The 22,246-nt window shown below is 43.1% G+C and overlaps 1 protein-coding gene and 1 non-coding gene across 2 annotated transcripts in view; one reads left to right on the top strand and one right to left on the bottom strand.

Annotated features, from left to right (window-relative positions):
• Window positions 1–140: 140 nt before the first annotated feature.
• Window positions 141–22,246, top strand: part of LOC127567018 (arf-GAP with GTPase, ANK repeat and PH domain-containing protein 1-like) — a 177,224-nt gene continuing 155,118 nt past the window's right edge. The window contains exons 1-3 of the mRNA XM_052009640.1: window positions 141–200; window positions 9,439–9,578; window positions 16,939–18,049. Of these exons, the coding sequence (XP_051865600.1) occupies window positions 17,887–18,049 (163 nt within the window). The 5' untranslated portion in view covers window positions 141–200; window positions 9,439–9,578; window positions 16,939–17,886. The remainder of the gene's footprint in view (window positions 201–9,438; window positions 9,579–16,938; window positions 18,050–22,246) is intronic.
• Window positions 20,976–21,047, bottom strand: trnag-ucc (transfer RNA glycine (anticodon UCC)). Its single transcript has one exon. It is a non-coding gene; the product is annotated as a tRNA-Gly (tRNA).

Consider the following 22,246-nt stretch of genomic DNA (forward strand, 5'->3'; position numbering starts at 1 on the left):
CCGTTTTATAGCAACAGACCCCGGGATGAACAGCGTGTTAACGTGGCTTATCATTGGTTTGCCTGCCTGCCAATCACGTTGTTGTCGTCCGATGAGATTGCGTCATATCCACTTGCCAACGGTAGGTGGGACAATAACAGGAAATGTTCTTTGAGTCTCAGAGTATATATTTAGCGGGTTTTATTAACTTAGATCCTCAGGTATGTTGATGAAGTCTAACCCAAGCATTAAGTTGATTTTTCTCAACTGCTGTCTGATCTGCAGTATGTATTTTCTTATTTTATTTACCCTCTTCAGTAAGAAGCTATAATCCCAGAAAAAGTATTTTAAACGTTTTCTGAATGCTTCCCATCACCATGAGAATAAACTAATAAATGATATAAAAGCAGACAGCTTTAGAAGAGAGTAGCTGAAGTAAACATCGGTTCCTTGGATGATGAGACTGGGGAATTAGTAAAGGGAAGTAGAGAAGTGGCAGAGATTCTAAACAATTATTTTGAATCGGTCTTCACAGTAGAAAAAATTAAAAACCTAAATTCTCATCCAAATTGTTACTATATGTGACAGACAACGTGGACCCAGCAACGATCTCTATGCCACACCACTAGTCACAGGCCTCCGATCTGAAAAACAACTCTCCACTATCACCCTCTCACTCCTACCACCAAACCAATTTTGTATCCAATTGGCTAACTCACCCCAGATCCCATGTGTTCTAACCTTCTGGACCAGCCTACCATGTGGGACCTTGTCAAAGGCCTTGCTAAAGTTCTTGTAGATAACATCTACCACTTTGCCCTCATCAATCCTCTTGGTCAGCTCTTCAAAAAAACTAAATCAAATTCATGAGACATGATCTCCCCACACACAAAGCCAGGCTGACCATCCCTAATCAGTCCTTGCCTTTTCAAATGTCAGAATCCCCTCCAATAACTTTCCCACCACTGCTGTAAAGCTCATTGGCCTGTAGTTCCCTGGCTTATCCCTGTTAAGGCGAGGGTTTGCGTTCTTAGAAAATGGTCCATATCACAGTTTTCCTTAACGCAAAGCTGTCATTTGCCCGTGCTTCACGAAACACGAGTTGAAAAGAAATAAATTTGTGTTTATTTGTTTACTTTTTGTCACATAAATTCTGTAAGAGCGAATTTTATTCTGTATCTCAAATTTTTGGTGAGTGATTTGTGAATTCTATAAGAGTGAATTTCCATAACCTGAATGGCCGTAACATAGGGGTTGCCTGTAAAGGCACAGCATTAGCATTCCTCCAGTCTTCCAGTACCACACCTGTGGCTAACAAAGTTATAAAAATTTCTGCCAGGGCCCCAGCAACCTCCTCCTCTGCTTCCCATAACATCCTTGGATACACCTGGTCAGGCCCTGGGGATTTATCGAATTTATGTGTTTCTAGACCTCCAACACCTGCTCCTTCATAATGTTGATATGCTCCAGGATGTCACTGTTCCCTCCCCTGAACTCACTAGCTTCCATGCCCATCTCCATGGTAAATATAGACAAGAAGTATTCATTTAAGACCTTGCCTATTTCCTATGGCTCCACACACATTCATCAGAAAATGGAAGGCTGAGAGGTGACCTGATTGAGGTCTTTAAAGTTATTGAACGGTTTCAGTAAAGTAGATTTGGGGAGACCAGGACTTGTGGCTGTAAAAGCAATGACAACTACCTTTTACATTGTCCTTCGATGTAGTAAAATGTACCAGGGTTGTCAGAGAATTATCAACAAAAATCGAAGCTGAGTCACATAGGGCAGGAGGCCAAAGGTTTGGCACAGAGGTAAGTTTTAAGGAGTGCCTTTAAGGAGGAGAGACAGAGAGGTTTAGGAAGAGAATTCCAGAGATTTTGGCCTAGACAACTGGAAGCATGGCAGCCAGTAGTGGAAATATTATGTTTGGGATGCTCAAAAGGTCAAACTTGGAGGAATACAGGAAATTTTTAACGTCTGCTTGTGACAATCAGCCAGGTTCCAAATTTGAGATGTCTCATGTTATTTGCCAAAACTGATGATTTATGCTGACTCTGGGATTTTTTTAAATATGTACTCTGGGAATAGCATGCTATAATTCCATTTAAAATGATAATTATATTATATGCAGCTGGTGGTAATTTTATCCCTAATTGTCCTCAATGTACCTCCCACAGACATTAAGATCGCAGGTCCTATTGGATGTGATTTCAGTACAACTACTGCTGTAGATGGTGCTGTTGTACTAGGTACTGTCAATGTCAAGGATGCCACACATTGTGTGGCACATGGCAGTTGCTACATTTTTATAGTCTTAATACCCGAAGGATGCAGTTTAATCGTAGGGTTCCCACAAATTTGGCAAAATGTTTTTTAAATTATTTTGCTGCCCACTATTTTTTGGTCAGTGGCTGATATTTCTGGTGCCCAAAATTAAGGCTTAAGTAAATCATTTTAAAAAAGAAACAAAATTGACAGATTTTGTAACAATATGATTAACTTTAATCTTCAAGTTGTCTTTTTATAAGAAAACAGGAGCAGGAGGAGGACATGTGGCCCTTCAAGTCTGCCCCGCCATTCAAAATGATCATGGCTGATCTAACCCAGGCCTCAACTCTTCCTGTGTGCCAGTTCCCCACTGCCCTCAATTGCCTGATCTTTCAAAAATTTATCTACCTCCACTTTCAAGACTTCTAATGATCCAGCCTCCACAACTCTCTGGGGCGGAGAGTTCCAGAGACTCACCACCCTCTGTGAGAAGAAATTTCTACGTACCTTGGTTTTAAATAACTGCCCCCTAATCTTGTAGCTACGTCCTCTTGTTCAAGATTCTCCCACTAGTGCAAACATCCTCACATCTACCCTGTCATGCCACCATAGGATCTTATACATTTCAATCAGATTGCCCATCATTCTTCTAAACTCCAAAGAATACTGACCCAACCTGTTTAGCCTCACGTAATAGCGCAATCTGTTCATCACAGGAATTAGTCTGGTGAATCTCTTTTGGACTGCCTCCAGTGCCACTATATCCTTTATTTTGTGTGCAGTACTCCAGATGTGGCCTCACCAGAACTCTGTTTCTAACTTCCCTATTTCTAAATTCCATCCCATTTGCAATAAGTCCAACATGTCATTTACCTTCTTAATTACTTGCTGTACCTACATGTTATTTTGTGATTCATGCACTAGAACACCTGGATCTCTCTGTACTTCACTTATGTGCAGTCTCTCTCCATTTAGATATAATCTACCTTTTGATTCCTCTTATTGAAGTGTATGACCTCACAATTTTTAACATAAACTCCATTTGCCAAGTTTTCACCCACTCAATCTCTCTAAATCCTGTTGCAGAGTCACAATATCCTCATTACAACTTGCCCTTCGACCTATTTTCGTATCATCATGCCTTCATTAAAGATTATAATGAAGTTTTTACCTGGGCTTTGGCCTGAAATCTTTGCTTATTCAATTTGAATTTGGATTGTTCATGAAAATCAGTAAACTGCAGGTGCTGAAAATCTTAAATAAAAACAGAAAATGCTGGAAACACTCAGAAGGAGACAGCATCTGTGGAGAGAGAAGGAGTTAATATTTCAGGTCAAAGACATTTCATCAGAACTGGGAAAGAGACAAAACACTAGAGAAACAAAGGACTGCAGACGCTGGGATCTAGATGAAAAACACGATGATGCTGGAGGAACTCAGCAGGCCAGGCAGCATCCGTGGAGAAAAGCAAGCGGTCAACGTTTCGGGTCAGGACCCTTCTTCAGGACTGAAGATAGGAAAAGAGGAAGCCCAACATATAGGAGGGAAAAGCAGAGCAGTGATAGGTGGACAAAAGGGGGGAGGTGGGGTGGGCACAGGGTGGTGATAGGTAGATGCAGGTAAGAGATAGTAATGGGCAGGTGCGGGGAAGGAGGGAAGAGCAGATCCACCGGGGGATGGGTAAAGGGTAAGAAGAGAGAGGAAAAAAACGGTTAGGAAAGGGAAGAAGAGAAGAAGCCTGGTAGGGGTGGGGTGAGGATTACCTAAAGTGGGAGAATTCATTATTCATGCCGTCAGGCTGCAAGGTTCCAAGATGGAAAATGAGGTGCTGTTCCTCCAGTTTGCGCTTGGAATTCTCCTGGCAGTGGAGGAGGCCAGGGACTGTCATATCAATGATAGTGTGGGAGGGGGAGTTGAAGTGACTGGCAACGGGAAGATGCAGGTCGCGGTTATGGACGGAGCGCAGGTGTTCTGCGAAACCGCTTGAATAGGTTGTCGTGGGATGGAGTCAAGGGGCCTCACGTTAAGGACAGGGTCATTGTTCAGGAGGTCTTGAAGTGTTCCTTCCAGTGGATCTTGACTGCCTATCTGCCCCTGATGAGTTCACAACTATTCTTGGCTCTCAGTGAGGTGGGGCCTTAGGTGTTTTGGCTGTAGATGTTTTTTTTACAGCACTAAAGAATCTGTCAGCAAGTTGCTGAGCCTCGTGTGCCTTCTCCATCCACCATCTGTTCTTTAGGTCCCAGGTTTTCTGCTCTGACTTCAGATGCCTATAGAGCTGTTATGTACTAGAATCAAACTGGTTCTAGCAACGTTTGAGTTTTATTTTGAAGAAAGTTGTATTTGGGATGCTAGAATGGGAAATGGGTCTTAATTTAGTTTCTAAGCTTCAACAATTCACATCAAGGTCTTCTTACCTTTAATTCAAAGCTCTGAAAATCGATAATTGCTTCAGAGATAACCATGAATAAGACTTACAGACCACTCTGTTATTGGTCAATTCAGCTATTCACCTACCTGAATAGTTGTTTTAGTGACATTGTACAAATGTGGGTACAAAGAAAGGAATCTTAAGTCAAGCTATATTCTTTAAGTTTATGAAATCTAGTTTTTCCTTTTTACTTCTCCCACAATCAAGGGGAAAGTTCCCCCACATTCTATCTCCCCTTGTACTTTTAAATGCAAAATTGACTTGTGGCTTTTCTTTCAAGTTAACTTTGCTTAAAGAAAAGTATGACTTGGTGCTCTAACAATGGCTTCAAGCTTCTTTATGGATGATGACTTCTCAAAGTTTGACAAGATTTTTGTCTTGTCCTTTCTCTTGGATGCTGTTTTACCATGGAAAAGTAGCTAATTGCCTTGCATTTTAAAAAAAATCTCAAGTTGAATGTACCATGCTTGGTATCTGCTAAATGACCTGGTCTTGATAGGCTGATGTAAAAATTCACAGTTGCTATTTAAGAAAAGCTGAAAGTTGCTGGTAATTTAAAATTAAGTGTGTTGAAATTGCAAACATGTAGATTCTCATTCTTTTCTGCTTAAGATTAGGAAAAATGAGAAAAGGAAAGGTCATGTGAAAGCTTTGGGTCTATAGCCTGTGTTTAATTCTGCAAAATCCATAGACTTTATCTTCCCCAAGCCCAAGCAGGATGGAGGAAGGAGGATCCAAGCAGGATACCCTCATAAAGGGATAGGGTAGCATTGTGGTTCAGTAACTCAACTAGTATTCAGAGGCCTGGGACAGTTGATCTGGATAGTTGAATTTGAATCCCAACATAACAGCTAGTGAACTTAACTTCAGTTAATTAAATAAATCTGGAATTCAAAAACTAATCAGTAATGATGACCATGAAATCACCATGAAACCATAAGACAAAGGAGCAGAAGCTGGCCATTCGGCCCATCGAGTCTACTCTGCCATTCTATCATGAGCTGATCCATTCTCCCATTTAGCCACACTCCCCCGTCTTCTCACCATAACCTTTGATGCCCTGGCTACTCGGATACCTATCAATCTCTGCCTTAAATACACCCAATGACTTTGCCTCCACAGCCGCCCGTGGCAACAAATTCCACAGATTCACCACTGTCTGGCTAAAGGAATTTCTCCGCATCTCTGTTCTGAATGGGCGCCCTTCAATCCTGAAGTCATGCCCTCTTGTACTAGACTCCCCTACCATGGGAAACAACTTTGCCACATCTACTCTGTCCAGGCCTTTTAACATTCAAAATTTTTCTACGAGGTCCCCCCTCATTCTTCTGAACTCCAAGGAGTACAGCCCAAGAGCCGTCAAACGTTCCTCATATATTAACCCTCTCATTCCTGGAATCATTCTAGTGAATCTTCTCTGAACCCTCACCAATGTCAGCACATCCTTTCTTGAATAAGGAGCCCAAAACTGCACACAGTACTCCAAGTGAGGTCTTACCGATGCCTTATAGAGCCTCAACATCACATCCCTGCTCTTATATTCTATTCCTCTAGAAATGAATGCCAATGACCAGAAATGGTCTAGAAATAACCAAGTTGTTGTAAACACCCATCTGGTTTACTAATGGCCTTCATGGAAGGAAATTTGCTGTCCTTTACCCTTTCTAGGCACAGATGTGACCCTTCTGAAATGGCCCTACAAGCCCCTAGGTAAATTTGCATTCCATTTTATTTCTTCATTCTTCTGGATGCAGGTGTCCCTGCCCAGCCCTAATTGCCCTTGAGATGGTGGTGGTGAGCTGTCTTCTTGAACCGCAGCAGCCCTTCTGGAGAAGGTGCTCCAAATTGCTGTTGGGGAGGGAGTTCCAGAAATATGGGGCCAGCAATATACTTGCAAGTCAGGATGGTGTACAACTAGGAGGGGAACTTTCAGGTGGTGGTCTTCCCATGTACCTTCTGCTTTTGTCTTTCTAGCTGGTAGAGGTTGCGTGTTTAGGAGGTGTTGTTGGAATAGCTCCCAAATGTGAGTTATGAATGTGACAGCATTTTATTGGACTAGCATTTTTCTCATATTTATGGTATAACTCGGAATGATTATGCCTAGTACACTCCTGCCTAGTCTGAATGGCAGTATTGCAACTAAAACATTCACTTACAAGATAATTACACAGTAGCAAAAATGTCAGCAATTTAATGTTATAAATACTTAGACAAAGAATTATTCTATCCCCAAGGGCATCTGAAAAAAACAATAGACAAGGTAAGATATCTTTATGCATCACATGTACATTGAAACACACAGTGAAATGCATCTTTTGCGTAGGGTGTTCTGGGTGCAGCCCGCAAGTGTTGCCACGCTTCCAGCGCCAACATAGCATGCCCACAACTTCCTAACCCCGTATGTCTTTGGAATGTGGGAGGAAACCGGAGCACCCGGAGGAAACCCACGCAGACACGGGGAGAACGTACAAATGCCTTACAGACAGCGGCCAGAATTGAACCTGGGTTGCTGGTGCTGTAATAGCATTACGCTAACTGCTATACTACTGTGCCTGCCCATCAGCCTTCCAGATGTACAGTTTATATATAGAATCATGTAATTATTACAGTACTTGAGGCAATTTGGCCCAACCTATACATATTGGATCCTTGTTGAGCAGTCCAATTCACTGCCTCTTTCCACATAGCCTTGTAAATTATTTCCCTCAAGTGCCCATGCATTTCCCTTTCGAAAACACCAATTGACTTTGTTTCCATCACCTTCATAGGAAGTGGGTTCTAGATCATCACCACTCTGTAAAGTAAGAATTTTTTCTCACATCCCCTATATCATTTACCCTTCACATTAAATCTGTGTTTCCATTTCTTAAACCATTTACTACTGAGAACAGCTTCCCTTTCTTCATCCTGACTAAACCATCATGATCTCATCTGTCAAATTTTCTTCTTTCCTGTAAAGAATGAGGCAATATTTGCAGACATTGCTAATGACAACAGTGGGACTTCTGAAAAGCATCTCATGAGATTCTATGCTGATCAAAGACATTAACCTGCCTTCTCTCTCTTCAGGTGCTGACATACCTGCAGTGCATGACCCAGCACTTTCTGGCATTGATCCTAAGTTTTAAGGTTTAATTGGGCCTGATGATCTCCTTCTGAAGCAGTCAGATAATTAGCATCATGAACTATTAAAGTGTATATTTACCTTTATCCCATGTGATTCTGACCAAGGGGCTCTGCCTGCAACTGTTATTCTTTTATGTGCTGATAGATGGTTCTCTTTTACCATTTTGACCTTTAATTTAGTATTAGGCCTGTCAGTTCAATAAAAACTTGCAGATGCTTCAAGTTCTTTATATATATAAAATGCACAACTTATGACATTTAAAGGCAATCGTCACTTTTTTGTTACTGTTCAAAATCAGTAGCTGTGTAACTTGAATTTTTATATTGCGTCCATGAATTCTCAGTCATGCCCTGGTACCTATATACTCTAATTAGCTGAGGAGAACAATTTTCTCAAGGCTAGTTTTTGAAGCATTTACCATCAGGTTCACTGATATTTAGTAGCATCTCAACTTCATCCTTCCTTCCCTCACAATTTAAACATATATAACCAGGACTTTGGCAGAGCAGTGGAAGTAGTTTGTGTGGTAAGCCTCTTGCTTTCGATGAGTGGCTAAAGGAAAAAAAGTATATCCTGTTTGGAAAAGAAAAGTAAAAATTGTTGTTTAGGTGGAGAGTGCAGTGTTGAGGTCTATGTATGGGATTAAGAGGTTTATGTCAGTTAATGGTACTCTGTCACCCTCTAGTGCTCACTGTTAGAAGGACCAGTGTTATGGTTCTGCAATTGAGGCTCTGCATCTTCTTATTCTGTTCTAGAAACTGCAGTGTTCTTATGCTCCCTTCTGTATTTTATTTCTTCCTCCAATCTGCAGATTTTAAATACCTATATTTTGGTATCCCCTAAGCCATTTCTTCTGTTTTCTCTCTTATTCTTTTCAACCTCAGTAATGTCCTGAAATATGGGCCATGGCTCTTTCCCAGGTTTTTGAATTGGCAAAGACTGCTGTCGAGTCTGGCCAGAATCATTCTGTCTGTTTCTAGGCTGCTTGCACAAGGCCACTGAGCCAATTAGCACGACCCTTGCTTCATCAGCTTATCCTAAAATCTGGTTGGGCACAAAATGGGCAGTGAGGGGTAATTGTCATGGGTAAAAGGAAAAGTTTTGCCTTAAGGCTGTGTTAAAATTGAGTGTGGGTATAAAATTGACCATTGATGTGGACACAGAGCTTATAAATATGTGAGAAATTATGTATATCAAAGGATAATATTCCAAGCTCTACATATGAGGATCAGCAGGCAGCTGTTATGTTCAGTGACTAAATATCTCTATTCATTTGTGACTAGATAGAGGTATGGTGCTTGACCTCTTGTGTTGTGCTTCTTGCACACACTGATTCACTTTCCGGCTGCACTGTCAAAAAGAATAGGCTAGAGCAAAATGTGTCAATTACAGTTGACATTCAGAGAATGAACTGAGTGGAATTAATGGGTTCATGAAAGCTGGTTAACTGACTATTTCGAATGGAGATTGTCAGGTCTACTTAAACTGCAGCCAACATCAAAATGTAGGATCAGTGCCAGAAAGTGCTGGGACCTGCATTGCAAGCTTGTCAGCATCTGAAGAGACACAAGACAGGTTAACATTTCTGGTTAAGATTGGTATTCCACAATTTTTTTTTGTTTGTTTTCAGGATGCAACGTTTTGTAAATCGCAGCTGGGCCAGAAATATCACTGGCAACCCACCATAATGATGTGTGTAGCAGGAACATGGAAGGTCAGGTCAGGACAGAGTGGCATAGCAAGCCAGGATCCCCATCCCATCACAGATCGGTAAGGTTCCAACTAGCCTGCAAAATCCAGACTTTGGCCTTTACCTCATTACATTTATCAATTATCTTTGTCTGAGATGTGCAAAACAATTTGGAAAGTAGATTACAGAGTTTATCTTAAAGCTTTATCTGTGAAGTTTACCTTTTTGTGCAAGTTATGGTTTACAGTGGATATGCAGAATTGTATAAGTTGTATGCATCTGTCAGCACTATTAAGTGGAAAGAAGGAACTTGCAGTTATGTGGTGTTTTCATGTTTATCAGGAATTCCCAAAACACCTCGCATAGAAAGAATTACATTGTACAGTTTTTGCACACTATCCCACAAAGGTGACAAAGCATGCCAGAGACCAGACCCCTTCCCTCCAGTATCTTCATCCTCTTCCCAGTGGGAATGGACCAAAGCGTTATATTCTAGTGAGAGTTTACAGTTCAGGAGTTCTTGCAGACACTGTGCAGCAGCTGGATTCATTTCCATCAGCATCAGAGCTCAGAAAGGGAAAGCATTGAGGGGAGAGAGCAGGGGAGGAAAATGAAGAAGGCACAGACTGAGAATGGCACTAAGAGAAGACAGAAGTTGCCTAGCCTGCCATGTTGAGGTGCGAGGCGAAGGAATGTACCAATGTTAACAGAGAGAGAGAAAGAAGAGGAGAGAGTTACAGCATGAACTGGGGTGAGAGGTAAGAGTGTCACTTTGCATAGGGAAGGCAGAAGAAGAACACCAGTTTGAACTAAGGGGAGTGAGGCTTGATGTGAAAGTAGTACTAGTTTGAATCGTTGGTATGGGAGAGAAGTCCGAGAGTGAAATGAGAGGCAAGTGAGAACATAACCTTGAGCCTTGTTTTGAGTGGCACATGTCCTGTAGAAAACATGGGTGGTCCTTAGAGCTTTGTTATGTTTTGGCTGGAAAGGGTAATATGAAGCATTCCAAAAAGATTAGTGGGGGAAGGGGGAGTAGAAAAATTCCTAGTCCAAATTTTCCTGTACTTGTATGAAAGCATCTGATCTATCAGCTAATAACAGAGACAACACTCAGTTTGAGCAATACTATATAAAATACACACTGTATATTCTGGAAATCTGAAATAGAATAGAAAATGCTGGATATACTTGGTAGGTCAGGCAGCATCTGTGGAGAAAGGGAGTTAATGTTTCAGGTTGACGAACTTTCATCACATCTGTGTAATTCAACATCTGTTGAACGGCCATCAACCTGAAACATTAATCCTGTTCCTCTCTCCACAGATGCCTGACCCGTTGAGCACCTTCAACATTTTCTGTTTTGATCTCTTAAGTGTGAACTGCAATGATTCCATACCTGATCCTCTGTGCAAACTGGGTAACTTTATTTTTCTTTCTGTATCGCTTATCATTTCACCCTCATTTGAAGGCACACAGCAGGCTCCACGTGTATTGTAGTGATCCCCAGTTTTACCTCACCACCACTGCTTTTGAACCTTCCCCCAGCCCACTGGCTTTGGTGTTGTCAGACTGTGAAAAGGCCAAAGCTTTCTCCAGTTAAAAATTACTGAGAATATACCAATTGTCTTTGGTTCTCATCACAAATTCTGTTACCAAGCCACAGATTCCATGCCCTTTCTTTGGTTAAAAGACTGTTCATGGCCTTGGTGTCTTATTGTATCCCTGCACTGATCTTCCAAGCCCACATCCTCTCCATCCCAAAGACCACCTACCTCTGTTTGTAGACTGAACTTGCTTCAGCTCACCAGCTGCTGAAATCCTCAACCATGTTTTTAGGTGCAGGCTTGACTATTCTGACCCAGCCTTGACTGGCCGCCCATCTGCCTCCCTTCATGAATGCGAACCATGATACGTTTTACTGTCGAGTGGTAGTAATTTTAAACTGTCCACTTTTCTGTCCAAGTTTTTCAGGGTGAATGAGATATCATGAAGTGGTTGAAGTGCTCAATGTAAGCATCTTGTAACTGTTACTTGCATTGTGAGAGAAAGGAAAAAATATCATTGTCAATGTAAAGTATCAATGGATTAGGGTTGCACAGTGGCACAGCAGGTAGAGCTGCTGCCTCACAGCTCCAGTGACCTGGGTTCAATCCTGACCTCTGGTGCAGTCTGTGTGTGTGTGGAGTTTGCACGTTCACCCTGTGACCACGTGGGTTTCTTCTGAGTACTCCAGTTTACTCCCACATCCCAAAGATGTGCAGGCTGGTAAGTTAATTGGCTTCTGTAAATTGCCTCTGGTGTGTAGGGGAGTGATAGGACATGGGGGCATTGATAGGAATGTGAGGAGAATAAAATAGAATTAGAGTAAGTAGGTGCTTGATGGTCAGCATGGACTCAGTGGGCTGAAGGCTCTGTTTTTATGCTCTATGACCCTATCTATCTATGACTGAACTCATCCAAGACTCTGCTGCCTTTGTCCTGACTTGCACCAAGTCCCATTCACCCACCTCCACTGTGCCTGCTGATTAACATTGGCTCCAGATAAGCAACAGCTCAATTTAAAAATTCTCGTCTTTGTGTTCAGATCCCTCCAGGGCCTCGCCCCTCCCTATCTCTGCAACCTCTTTTACCCCTTTAACGCTTTGAGAACCATGCATTCCTTTATTTCTGTCCTCTTGTGTATATTTCACTTGATTCACCCCACCATTGACAGTCAAGTCTCCTGCTGTCTGTGTAATAAGCTCTGGATTCTCTTCCTAATTCTTTTTGTGACTCCACCTCATTCCTTCAGATGCTTTTTAATACTGAATCCTTTGGGATTGGGTCATCTGACTTAATATTTCCACCTTTACTTTGATGTCAGTTTTTGTCTGATAAGCATATCCTGTGAAGTGCTACACTTGTACTACATTAAATATGTTGGATAAATGCAGATTGTTATTATCTATGACTCTTGCATATAAAAATTCAATCTCCCTCTCTTGTATGTTAGGATTGCGATGGTGCAAATCTCTGCAGATGCCAGTAAATCATAAGGTATCTTAGTCTCCTGTCACTTCAGCCTTGGGAAAAGCTGATAATGGATTACAATAGCTTCAGAGTATTTCCAAAAGCTTTAGAAAATGTTGTGCCCTGTTTTGACTATTTTAATCACTCCTTCCTACTAAACTACATGTGCATCTATTCATTTTAAAACTCAAATGCACTTGAATGATGATATCATCCCCCCTCCCCCACCCTCCTACCTTTCCCCCTCACCTGAACTCACCTCTCCCCTGCCTACGTGTACTCCTCCCCCTCCCCCGACCTCTTTATTCCAGCTTCTGCCCTCTTCCTTTCCAGTCCTGATGAAGGGTCTTGGCCCGAAACGTCGACTGTTTATTTCCCTCCATAGATGTTGCCTGATCTGCTGAGTTTCTCCAGCAGTTTGTGTGTGTTGTTGATATAAAAATAAGTTCCTTCTTCTATGCAATTTTTAAACATTTAGTCTGTTACTACTCTTTTGTATTATTAAATGTAAAATGTATCATTTGTTGTGGACTCCACCACAGGGACCATTGATATCGAGGAGAGGCACGAAGCACTTGCCGCTCCTCGATGTTGAATAACTCACTAATCAAACTTAGTTTGACTTAGGGTGAGGTACTGGACAGACATCAGTAACCGTTCCAGAGCTGTGGCTGTGGTGGGAATGAGACCGATATCCATCTACCTCTGGAATGTATGTTTCTTGCAAATGTCCAGAAAGAGAGGTAGTAGTTCATCCCAAACAGTTATGTATCACAGGCTCTATAGACTGTTCCTGGGGACACACATTGAGACAGCTATGCTGATACACTGCTTAGTGCTACCCAGCAGAGTAATCATTTGTTACATTGCATTTGGGCTTCCAGTCCAAACACCCACAGGAAAGTACCCTCTGTGCTTTACAGTGATATTCACTCAGGTCGCATGCTGCTGTGCAGGGAACCTGGTGCAAACCCCTGCTCTCTGCCGGCACTCTAGCAGCAATGAATTAATGAATTGCCCAGTGCTTGGTGTGGAGGGGCTGGTGTTGGGTGGACTGGGGCAAATGGCATTGAGACGTGGGGCTCAGGACTGCACCCTGGTCAGCTCGGTGAGTGTGCCCATTGCAGGGGACCGGCAGCACCTGCTCTGGGTGTTGACAGACGGCCTGGATCCTAGAGTCTCCCTTATCACCTCCTGTTGGGTGTGATGGAAGCTGCTGGCTGACTCCCCCTCTTTTGTTGGCTGTACAGCTCTCCCCAGCCCAGCAATTTCTCTGTGGTAACAAGCTCAATGGTGGTTGCTGGCTGTTGTTACCACAGAGAAACCTCTGGGCTAGGAACAGCTGTGCAGACAAACAAGGAGAAAAGGAGGCAACGAGGGAGACTGTAGGACTCGTGTGGTCCGTCAACCCAAGGAGCAGGAGGTGTCAGTTCCCAGTAATGGCCACACTCACTGTGCCGGCCAGGATGCAGCCCAGAGCTCCACATATTAGCACCGAGTGTCTGTATGGCTTGCCCCAGCCCAGCCAACACCAACCCTCACAGGCAGCCTCTGCACACCAGTCACTGGGCAATTCATTGCTACAAGAGCACAAGTGAGGGCAGGGATTTGCACCAGGTCCCCTGTTCAGTAACGCATCTTTTATATGTATAACGGCCCCTTTGAGTGCTGATTCCATCAGCATGCCTGTTCCAGGGAGCACATCATGAGCACTAAGGGAGGTACCAGTGTATCTGTGAAAGATGAAACAGAGCTAATGTTTCAGATTGAAGACCATTTGCCAGAACTGCATTTCACCAATTCTGATGAAGGGTCTTGAATCTGAAACATTGGCTCTGTTTCTCTTCCCACAGATGCCGACGGTTTCCAGCATTTTCTGTTTTTGTTGTGGTGAAAGGTGTCCTTTGGTTTGCCTGAAACTCACTGCTCTTCCAGTGCAAGGACTGAATGCTGCAGACTGGCACACTCTGAGGCCCTGGACTACGTGCTAAGGGATGTGCTGAAGCTGGGTGTAGCCACCACCAGGTCTCTATAGGTAAAGGCCACAGTTTAAGGCCTTCCCATCATTGCACACTGAGGGGCTGGAACCTGTGGGAAAAACCTCAGACTGTTTGCTCAAGGAATGTATACAAAGAATAATTGATGTCAAGCTGACTTAATGTGAATGGAATTACATGGCTTGCAGAATGGTGACATATGAAGGTACTGTATTATGTACATTTGCATATTTTTTGCTTAAGATAAAATGAAATTAAAAGGAAAAGATCAGTAGCAGTTCTAACTAACAAATGGGAAATAGAAAGCTTTGCAATCAACTCTGGAGTTGGGCAAGGCTGCCCTCTTGCCTCTGTCTTGTTTGTATGTTGTATGAAGCCTTTTGCCAAGTCCATCAGGAAGGGCGTGAGTATAAGAGGGGTGATATTCCAGGCAGGAGAGGCACTCAGTTAAAAACTTCCCATGCATGGATGACATTGCTGTCTTCTACTCTGACCCACTGTCAGTCCGCAGATTTATGAGCATCTGTGACCAGTTTGAGCTGATCTCGGTGCCAGGGTTAATTGCAGTAATGTTATTGGCAACTGGTCTGACCAATCTTTGAACTCATCACCAGCACCTCCCATTACCTGAAGATGCTGGGAATGTGGTTTGGAGGGAACTGGGATTGTGGGAGCAGCGCTCCCTCTTGACTGCAAGAAGAATACCAGTGATTAGATGTGAGGTGTGCTTGGTATTGCTGTACTTAGCCTGGGTGTAACCCATACCCTGCAGTCACCCGAACTGTCTTCCACTTTATCTGGAGATTTAAAATAGATCCTATCTGCAGAGATGTGATGTACATATCTCCAAAGAATAGAGAGGAAAATGTACCCAATGTGGCTCTCATCCTGACAGTACCTGTGTGTGTGGGGGTGTGTATAGACTCTATATACCACAACACTGGGTGTCACTACCTACTGCTGAGGTTCTGCCTGTCCTCGGTGTTGCGAAGGTTGGGCCTGGTCTTATTGCCATAGAATGTTGCATTCAGTTGGACCATGCCCTCTTCGAAACATCTCTGCAGGAGGTCACCTTTGACCACAAGGATATGATGGGTCCTGTGGAATGGTTTCCCGAGCAGACTACCAAAGTCATTTGGCAGAATGCCTCATCACCAGAACTCAAACAAACAGGTGAAAAGGGCCCTCCCTGTCAGATCCTTCCAGCCCAGTCAAAGTCTCAATCCCACTGCATGATACCCTTAAACTGCATGATACCCTCATCATCCATTTTCTTCTGGAATGTGGAAGGTCTGGACAGGGATGCAGTAGTCTTTGTCAAGGTTAATCAGGACTCTGTGCTCTGCGGGCTGTTTCCAGGACACACACCGAGACAAACACCAACTGCTGCTGGAAGATCATCAACTCAGTGAAAGGTCTGAAATGAACTGGTCTTTCAGTGCAGGGAGCTGTCCGCAACTGACCACTGGCACACTCCAAGGCCCAGGACTATGTGCTGAAGCTTTGTGCAGCCACCACAAAGGCTCTGTGGGATCGACTTCTGTGGTATAGGGTCCTTTCACCATTGCACACTGAGGGGCTGGCTCCTGTGTCATAAAAATACTTCTGACATGGCTCATGGGAAAAATTGACATAATGTTGCTGGAATGTAAATCTTGTATATAAATAGAATTCACTTGCACTATGAATGGTGACATATGAGGTGTGGTGACTATTGCTAATTTTAAGAATTAAGTGCATTCATCAACCATGGTCTTGGTGAATGGCCTTTCCTTTCTTATGTTCTTATTTGGAAAGGAAAAGTTGCTTTCACTTGTGTTGTTTTTCAATCTTTTCAACACTCTGGGCCCGATCTTAACTTTCAACTGAAAAAAAACTGCATGCTGTATTTTTATTATTACTTGCAGTGCTCCTGTGGTGTTGCTCATGGGTAGGAACACAACTGCTAATCATGTACTTACCACTGAAGTTACTGCTCAGGGTGTTCCCTGTGGGGAAGCAATTGAACTGGGCAATCCTGGTAATGGTAGCTGCCTGTATATTTTTGGCCCGAAGTCAGGAAAAACTGTCTCTCTCCCTTGGGAGTGTTGGACACGTGTTAGATGTAGGAGGGACAGAAATCTGATCTTGTTTCCTTTAACGTCGAGAACGACGCTAGAGCTACACAAGTACACCTATCTTCACAAGAATAGGGAGAAAGGTGGGGGTGGGGGTGGGGGTGGGGAGGAGACGAGAGGAACAGAACTGGGAATTTCAAAGGGATCACTGGAATGTCACACGGAAACTTTGAGGAGTTTAAGGGATTACTTTCATCGTGAATGCAGAGTAATATTTCTTTTCCCTGATGGTCCTTCGCTGTTGTTTTCTATATATTTTGCTGTGCGCTCGCATCTTACTCCCTCCGCGACTTTAAAATTGTTTCCTTTGTTTTCAGATACCTCCTCACTCTGTCACCTCCTCAGCTCCCACGATCGTCGGAGATCTCTATGCTTGCCCACATCTGGCCTCTTCATCCTTCCTAATCGCTCTATCATTGGTGGCTTCAAGTTCCCGGGCCCGGAGCTCTGAAATTCTCTCTAAACCTTTTCGCCTCTCTTATTAAAGGTTCATTAAACCCTGCTTTTTTTAAAAACCCAGCTTTTGGTCGTTTGCCCTAATATCTCCTTATGTGGCTCGATGTTATTATTTTTGGTAACACTTCTGCGAAGCGCGAATGAAATTTCTACTCGCGAAAGGCACAATATAAATACAGTTGTTGTTGCTGTAGGGTTTGACTTAAATTCAAATTCTGTTAATTACATGTAAACACCAGGCAGCAACAGTAACACGACACTCCGCCCAATTCAATATTGTGGATAATGGAAAGATTCTTATGCGTACAGTTGGTAAATAAAATGCAAAACCCCTCGCACGACTGTTTCGAGACGGTGCAAGCAGTCTGCGCGTTCTGGGGCTGTAGGAGCTTTTTGACTGAACCATTTAGGTAGTGCACAACTGATGCATGTTTTGAGACTTTAACCGTTGGAGGGCAATCAAACTTTATTGAATTGTTGCACTCTCCCAAACTTTGTACCTCACCAACAGCCTGACGTCAGTGAAGTGAATGTCAGGATCAGGTAGTGAAACTGCCACAGGTTGCGAGTTGCGGAAGTGCTCTCTGCACGAGGTGCGAGCCAAGCAGAAATTTCAGCACCGTTAAGAAGCTAAGAGGATCTTTTTGTTTTTCTTTTTTAAAAAAAGATTCGCTCGGATTCAAACTTCTATTTATTTGTATTGGTGGGGGTTTGGGGGTGGGAGCGTTTTGCTGAAACAGTATGGGGGAGATCTGCGCCCCCGCAGGGACATATACAACGCACAGAGTAGCACAGCACAGGAGGAGAAGATGAATTCTCAAAAGCAGTTGACCCATTCCATGGCCATCCGTGGCGAAATCCAGAGGTTTGAGAGCGTCCAGCCCAATGTATACAATGTCTACAAGTTGCTGCATCGCGTTGCCGATCCATCACTGCGGAACACCATCCAAGAACTTGTTACACGAATTGAAGGTGAGCAGGTGCATGTCTCCTTGCGATTCTTTCCGAAAACATGCCGCGAGCTTCGAGTCTTGTGAGGGGATAAATTATCCTTTTCTGACTTTTAATAGTCTCTGTTTAGCAAAACATGTCCTACCTTTCGGAAAACGCTTCGAGTTATATCGCGAATGCGCGGTTAACTTGCAAAGTTTCTTTGAAATTCCTTTATTTGCCCCTATATTACCAGCTGTCCCCGTAGGCTTCGCCGACCAAAAGAGATCCTGTCATCTGACGTGTAAATTTCATCTTGGGTACATGTCTAATTGTATTAATCAGTCGGTTATGATGGCCTAACGTTGCAGTGTCGATTTCTGCAGACGGTGCTGTAACTTCGCGAAGAGCCCCTCTGTGTAAGAAATGGTTTGTCGGGAAGGTGCTATTTGTCGCCACAAGGCGCCAGTTTTCTTTGGATTATTCAGCAGTAAAATTGTGGGATTGTGACATTTGCCGACACTATTTTCAAAAAGGAAAGCAAGATCTAAGAACTGGCTACATGTGTTACGGCAAATGTCTGCTTGTTTGTTCAATGCTCACATCTGAGTGTCTACAGGAATGTGTTATGTTTGTATGTTTACTATTGACCCCATCATCCCACTTAAATCAGGCCACATAGCTAAACGCTACTGGCCGTGATTTTAATTAAAAAGGGTATTTTGTGTTTTGACATATATTTAAAATTGAATATTATGCTGTCATGTGTTGATAGTTTTGTTTTTATTCTGGATTTGGAAGAATATGGGCCTTGAATTTGGTTTCTGTAATTTGGAGGTTACTGCACTTTGTGTGAGGTTTCTTGTGAAGGTGTCACTTGAAGTCCTGAAAAGTTTAATTTCATGTTAACATTTAAAGCACACAAAACAGGCAAAATAAATCCAAACACAGTAATGGATGAAGGAAATAAGTTATGAAGCTATATGTAGTGTGTTGGTTTAAGTAACAACTCTGCGAATTTTGGGTGGAATGAGAATTGGGTGTAGTGAGAAATTGGGATTGATGTGGGGTGTGAGAGATAAATTCTCAAGGTTCTGCCCCTTTATGACCGTAACATCAGCAGAAACTCCATAAAATGGGGTGTCCATCAAACTTGGTTCTGCAATGGCAGAGTTTGTTCAGGAACATCATTTATGTATTCTGAGGTTAATGTCGCTAGTTGTGACAGAAAGTTTTCCCACTGCAAGGTTCTGATGAACAATAAGGTAAGGAATGATCATGAGTCTGTATTTAATCATTGCTTGTCTCTCAATGCCCCTCTGTAAGTCTGCAACTTCCAAACACCTAGATCTCTGTGCTCCCCCTCTTGATCATCCCTCCATTTACATTGCCCCACTATTGGAGGCTGTTCTTTCAATTGCCTGAGGCCTAACGTGGAATTATTCCCCTAAATATCTCTTTCTGTCTCTCTTCGTAAGTCTCTCCCACCCCCTCTTAAAACCTACTTCTCTAACCAAGCTTATGATATTGAACTGGGGAAACTGGCACAGAAGACGAGTTGAGGCAAGCATAGATCAGCAATGATCATATTGAATGGCAGAGAAGGCTTGAGAGGCCTGGTGGCCTGCTCCTGCTCTTATCTTCTTGTGATAACTTATGCAGCAATCTGTCAAATATTGTTCGATTAACAATCCAGTGAAGCACCTTGAGATATTAAAGGTGCCATATAAATGGAAGTTATTGCTCTTTGATATTTCTTCACTCTTATATAATGAACATCATTTTTCTATGGACAGGTTGTTACCCTGACTTCGAAACCCCTTTAGTAGAATGTTTGACGAGATAGAATGGGTTGGGGAGAGAGGCTGAGGTGAAGGCCAGAAAGGCCATTTCACTCTCATAGGATGCAAGTGCTCCACTGAATGTCAGCACAGTACAGAGGTGTCAGGGACAATGTGGATACTGGATCAATAAGCTCTTGTGCGCCATTGTACAACTCTAATATCCTTCAGTTTGATTAGCACAATCCAACCTTCCGTGCTGAACAAAAAGCAGAGTGCTATCCAATTAAAGCTTTCTCCAGAGCTGTGAAAATTTTTAAGTATGTACATTAAAGCGTTAGATTGATGAGTTGGATTTACTTTTCAAACTTCACAGAAAAAAATAATGGCTCTTTGCCTGTGTGGAATATTATAAAGGGGAACCAACCCCTCCCCTGGCAGATTCATTCTCAAGTGTACTTTTCAACGTGAGACTTGCCCATGGTTTTTCTATTGGGTTCTCGAAATCCACTAGCACTCTTCCTCCTGATCACTATTCAGAGATTCCGTTTGGAAGGGGTGTGTGTGCGCGTGTTTGCATGTTGACCAAGGACAAGAATGGGCTTGGGTCCGATGCCGCCAACACTCAGTCATAGACGTTTACAGTACTGATGAGGCTATTCAGCTCATCATCTTCATCCTTCTTGACTTTTAACAAGCATCATCTCACTTCTCAGCTCTTGGCCTGTAGCTCTTCAAGTACACATCGAAGTCCTGTTTAAATGTGGGGCGGGGTTTCTGCCTCCACCACCCTTTCAGGCAGTGTGGTCCACACTCCCAACACTCTCTGGGGGAGAAACATTTTCCTCAACTCCCTTCAAACCCCTTTACCTGATAAGATAAATTCTTTATTAGTCACATGTACATCGAAACACACAGTGAAATGCATTTTTTGCGTAGTGTTCTGGGGGGCAGCCCGCAAGTGTCGCCACGCTTCCAGTGCCAGCATAGCATGCCCACAACTTCCTGACCCGTACGTCTTTGGAATGTGGGAGGAAACCGGAGCACCCGGAGGAAACCCACGCAGACACGGGGAGAACGTACAATCTCCTTACAGACAGCGGCAGGAATTGAACCCAGGTTGCTGGTGCTGTAAAGCTTTACACTAACCACTACACTACCGTGCCTGCCCTAAAAAATCGACAACCTGCGATGGCCGGGAATCGAGCCCGGGTCAACTGCTTGGAAGGCAGCTATGCTCACCACTATACCACCATCGCTCCTGACTTAAACCTATTCCCGCTCGTTACTGACCTCTCCACCAAGGGAAATAGGTTTTTCCCATTCGCCTTGTCCAGGGCTCTCATAACATTAAGCACCGATTAGATTTCTCCTTAACCTCATTTGTACCAAAGCAAGCAACACCAGCTTAACCTGTCTTTCCTTGTAGTTAAGTTTCTCCAGCCCTGATAACATCTTCATAAATTTCCTCTGCATCTTCTCAATGCCATCACATCCTTCCTGTAATGTGGTGACCAGACTCTATGCACTGCTTAGGCTGCAGCCAAACTAGTATTTCATACAGAAAAGCTTGTATAAGGTTCTTGCTCAGGTACAGTGGCATTGGAGGGTGGCTGGGACCTATGCCACTGCATCTAAGCAAGAAGTCAATACTTTCATCTCCAAGCAAGTAGGTATTGTGAAACGTATAATAGCTGAGTAACCATCTTTTCAGTGGTTTATGCAATGGTTTTGGCAGTGGCAAACTAATGCATTGGCTTATTTGGCCCAAGACCAGGAACTGGAGTCAAATACGAGGTTCTCACTAAGTGCTTGTGCAAATATGGGGCTCTGTGCCTTGTAAAATTCACCATAACAAAAACACTGCAAACATCCACTCAAAATATTTAAAAATACTGTGAGGAATGGCAGTGTCTATGTTTTAATGGTTTAGGGGTGGGGAATGGGGCTCAGAATGTCGAAGAATCATTCTGTTTCTTGGCGTCAAAGGGCTCAAGCAGGGCTCACACAGAAATTTTAATTTGACCTTTTTAGAAGGGTATTTGTACAGATGTATGTTATAGACATAACGTGCAAATCCTTGATGTGCTTACAGTTCATTTTGAGGAGGAGGCTGTTCCCCTCCCCCGCCTATGTCCCTGGCCTCAAGAATTCTTAATCTGGGTTTTGAGAGCCTGGCTGGTCAGTGTAAGTACCATGGGTCTGGCTTTCACACACTGCTATGAAGTGTACACCAATTTTTATGGTACAACTCAATAAAATTATTGCTTCTATAAGTGCACTGAACAAGAAAGACACAGTTAAGATGTGAATTGTTATGAATATGGCAGGACTGCGGATGTGGCTGGTGGGCGGGGACAGGAAACAGAATAGAAGGTTGAATTTCAAACTGGGTGGTTTTGTGGTTCACTGGCATTTTTTGAAAGATGGTTTTAAACAGAAGGGAGATTTGTAAAAT

Source organism: Pristis pectinata, chromosome X (genome assembly GCF_009764475.1).
Source record: "Pristis pectinata isolate sPriPec2 chromosome X, sPriPec2.1.pri, whole genome shotgun sequence".
NCBI classification, from domain to species: domain Eukaryota; kingdom Metazoa; phylum Chordata; class Chondrichthyes; order Rhinopristiformes; family Pristidae; genus Pristis; species Pristis pectinata.